Below are 3835 nucleotides of genomic sequence, written 5' to 3' on the forward strand. Positions count from 1 at the left end.
GTAGAGAATCTGGGAACAAGCCCAGGAAGAAGGGAGGGGTGGGGGGAAGGTGTTTCTAAGATTTCATTAATGTGCTCTGACTGAATTTGTAATAATTAAACTAACTTCCCCAAGCTGAGTCTGTTTTGCCTGTGACAGTACTTGCTGAGTGATCTCTGCCTGACCTTATCTCGACTGATGAGCCTTCTGATGTATCTTCTAAACCCCCTGTCCAATTCAGGAGGGGAGTGACAGAGCAGCTTTGGTGGGCGCCTGATGTCCAGTCACTGTCAACCCACCACACACAGCAAGATAGATCAGAATTACTGTAGAAAGACGATCATGATTCCTCTCCATTATTACATTTTTATTGTTGAAATAAAAACAACAATAGAACAGATCTTAGCAGAGGGGAAAAATAGGATGTTTCACAAGGAGAATGGGAAGGAGTTTCTACTGGTCTTTCAATTCCTTCAGTCTTCTGATGGCAGATTTGACCGTCACTGCAGAGGTGGTACTGGAAGAAGCAACAGAATCACATGCAGTAGAATCACAGCAGCAGAACAACCCATGACAGTGTTATTTTTTTGAGAAACCATTAATCATTTCCAATAGTCACAGTTTGATTGTATGGTCAACAGGGGCTAATTCCACTTTGATTTTCATGACAACAAAGCAACCTTTTGAAGATGCAACTTCACAAGCTACATCTCAACTCAAATTAGTCAGTCACACATTGACTACATGCACAAACACATGGGCTCAGATTACTAGTGACTGCCATGTGCGGGGCAACAGTGTCTTTTACCAGAACTGTGGGGGGAAGGAGAGTAAAGGAAGGGAGTAAGCAAAAGGACCATTACAAGGACTACAATGATTCAATGCTTTTAAAACAAAAGGAAAGCATGGAAATCATTTTTCTTGGAGTAAATCTGGTTTTGCCTACTGTATCTGTGCCTGTGACTGAAAAGGCTGGTTGGGGTGTAAACACACACATACACACAAAAAAAAAATCAAAACACGCAGCTTAGGCTTTGAAAGAAGAATTAAGAGTACCCTCACATAATTAAGATTTTTATACAGTCAAAAGAATCAAGGAAGGAAAAATAATCCCCATGCCTAATAAATTATCCCCAGAAGCATGATTTATTAGCAGCTGTTGAAGCTCTTTTCAGAGTAAGTCAGTGGGACATCTGTCAGGTGTCATCCACCCAGCGATTCCATCCCAAGATAGCTGGATGAACCAGCCATTCTCTCTGCTCCTTTTCTTCCATCACCAGAAAACTGGCCCAAGCCTAATATCTCACACAAGCAGCAGCTGTAGTTTACAGCTCCTGTAAGAAACGCTACTACAGCTGAGGCACAGAAGAGACTATTTAAGAAAAGGATTTGCAAGCATTTCAAATTCCTTATTTGAAGTTTGGGAAAAGATGCAGTGTTTGCGTTTCTGAATAAAACAACTGCTTCGATAAAGCCCAGCAAGATAAAGAAATTTTGGAGGGACCCACCAAAACCAGTAGCAGTAATATGGTGGGTAAAAGGCAACATTCTCAGAAGCTGCACAACAGACACTGGAAAGAACAGCAATCAAATCCAGTTTGATCCATTCCAATCAAATTTTAACAACGCATGAAAAAAAAAAACCCACATATCACTGACTGGAGACAGATCTACTTAAAGGTTACTATATTAACACTAAAAAATTTAAAAAAAAGAAAAAAAGCTGTCTTATGTCTCAGTTGGGTGACAATAAATGCTGATAGGAGCCTCTTTATTTCCTTACTTGTAAGTCCAAGCACCACCAGCAACTGTCTTCATGCAGGATCCACAGTGCCAGATACCCACAGCCTTCCTCTTCATTTTGGTCTGTAATAAGAGGCGGGGGGGGAGGGGAGGAAGTTAAGGCACTCTCCCAACAGCTGAAAAAGGGAAACAGTTGGACCCCCTTTGAACAGCATCTAATGAGTAAGTGGTGGGTACCTAAACTCCTTTCACCAGGGCAAGTCTCCCATCACCGAAGACAATAGGTTTGCCTAGACCTATACTGTATTTAGAAAGCTCTGTAAATGGGGTTATCAACATTCCCACATCACATGAGCAAGACTCTAAACATAAAATAAACAGCTGAAAATATTTTTAAATTTCCAGCCACTTAAAGATACCCACTTTACAGATAATCAAAAAACATTATCTGCATAAAGTACAAGCTGATGAGCCTCTCAAACTGCCAAAAAACAGACTTAAGAGTCAATTTTGATTATGTACATATGCATATAAGATTACTTATCAGAATTTCTTTTTCATACAGTTATACAGCACACATACAATGAAAAGTTTTAAGTGGGAAAAGCAAGCTCTCTTCTTCTTCCAGGTAAGCTGTACAGTTACTGAAGACAGGAAGAAGCTCAAATTCATGCCTTGTTTTAATTCAGTTAGGTCTTTTCATTAGATACCTAAAATGTATGGTATAACAATATTTCTCACTATTTTATGTACTATATTTTTTTTCATTTAACTACCATTAAACACGCATATGAAATAGCTACTATTTTTATTTTATAAAGGCTCTGACAGTAGCCTAAAGCTCACAATAAACTAATCACTGTCTCAAAACTAGTGGAGTTCTCTTCAGTAGAAAAATTACCAAAGCATCAAATCACATTCCTAACATCAGTAACCAAGTTATTTAGCAAGACATTTTCAGGGAAGGAGGTCTCCCACCTTGCCACAGAAGGAGCAGGTATACTTAGCATGCTGGCTAATCTCAATCTTCTTCACCATCTTCCTAAGGGACGCACCATAACGGGTACCATATTTACCCACAATCCCAACCTTCTTGGTGCGCTTAGCCTGTTGGGAGACAAACCAGAACAAGTTTAACTTTAGTGAGACTGCCATCTCCTCAGCTGCTGCCCTCTCCTGACACACCAAGGTGCTCGGCACTCAAAACCGTCGCCGCAGCCGACCGACGCCTCACCCTGACGCTGTAATTAAGCGCGTTAGTTGTGCAAGGCTTCCCAGCTCCTACCGGGCCACTTCGGGCAGCCAAGCATGAGCAGAGCCACGTCCCCCCGCAGGCCCAGCCCGCTCTCACACGGAGCGCTGCCCGCCAGGCACCACCAACCCCTACAGCAGTCTCAGCGCTGTGACCCGGCACCGCCTCTCCCTAGGACCCCCCCCCCCCCGCTCACCAGCGTCTCCCCATCACTCCCTCAACCTGCCATTCCCCTCAACTCGCGCCATCTCTCACAAGCCGCTCAGCCGGGAGCGAGCCCGTCTCGCAGGCAGCGCCGGGACAGACCCTGACCCCACCCAGGCCCCGGCCCGTGCCCTGCCACAGGGTGCTCTGCATCGCCCTGCGCCGTGAAGTGCCGCCGGCACGGATGGCGGCGGATGTGTCACGACACCCCAACTCCACTCACCATCTTCCCGCCCTGCACCGCCGCGGAGAGGAAGATCTAGGCGCGCAGGCGCAGTATGAGCCGCCGGCGGAAGCGAGGGAGGAGTCACCCGGAAGTAGGAGGGAAGCTGGTGTGTGGTTGGCGCGGCGGGTCTGTGATGGTGCTGCGGATTGCTGCTGTGGCAGGGGGGTTACCTAGAGCCCGGAGCGCAGAAACAGGAGCGCAGCCGCACCTTAATGGCGAGCGATGCATCGCTTAGAAAGCGCGTCACCGTGCGTCAGTATGAACCCTCAAGCGGTACGACAGCCCCGGCAGCGCCGGCGACGGGAGATGCCAGAACTCAGGTTCCTGGATTTCCAGTCAAGGTCACGCCAGGAAAGATCATACAATCCGCTAGGTTGGAAAAGACCTTTAAGATCGTCAAGTCCAACCTTTACCCCAGGACTGCCAAGACC

General features: G+C 46.0%; 1 protein-coding gene across 1 annotated transcript; it reads right to left on the reverse strand.

Annotated features, from left to right (window-relative positions):
• Positions 1–331: 331 nt before the first annotated feature.
• Positions 332–2892, reverse strand: RPL37A (ribosomal protein L37a). The gene is made up of 3 exons (XM_057430136.1): positions 2701–2892; positions 1763–1845; positions 332–496 (listed from the first exon to the last, which is right to left on the reverse strand). The coding sequence occupies exons 1-3, from the start codon at positions 2875–2877 to the stop codon at positions 433–435; spliced, it is 324 nt and encodes a 107-aa protein (XP_057286119.1). The 5' UTR covers positions 2878–2892; the 3' UTR covers positions 332–432.
• Between the last annotated feature and the right edge of the window lie 943 nt (positions 2893–3835).

This window comes from Pezoporus wallicus, unplaced genomic scaffold, assembly GCF_028554395.1.
Source record: "Pezoporus wallicus isolate ANWC-B61680 ecotype Strahan unplaced genomic scaffold, APGP_CSIRO_Pwel_v1 contig_5261, whole genome shotgun sequence".
Taxonomy (NCBI): domain Eukaryota; kingdom Metazoa; phylum Chordata; class Aves; order Psittaciformes; family Psittacidae; genus Pezoporus; species Pezoporus wallicus.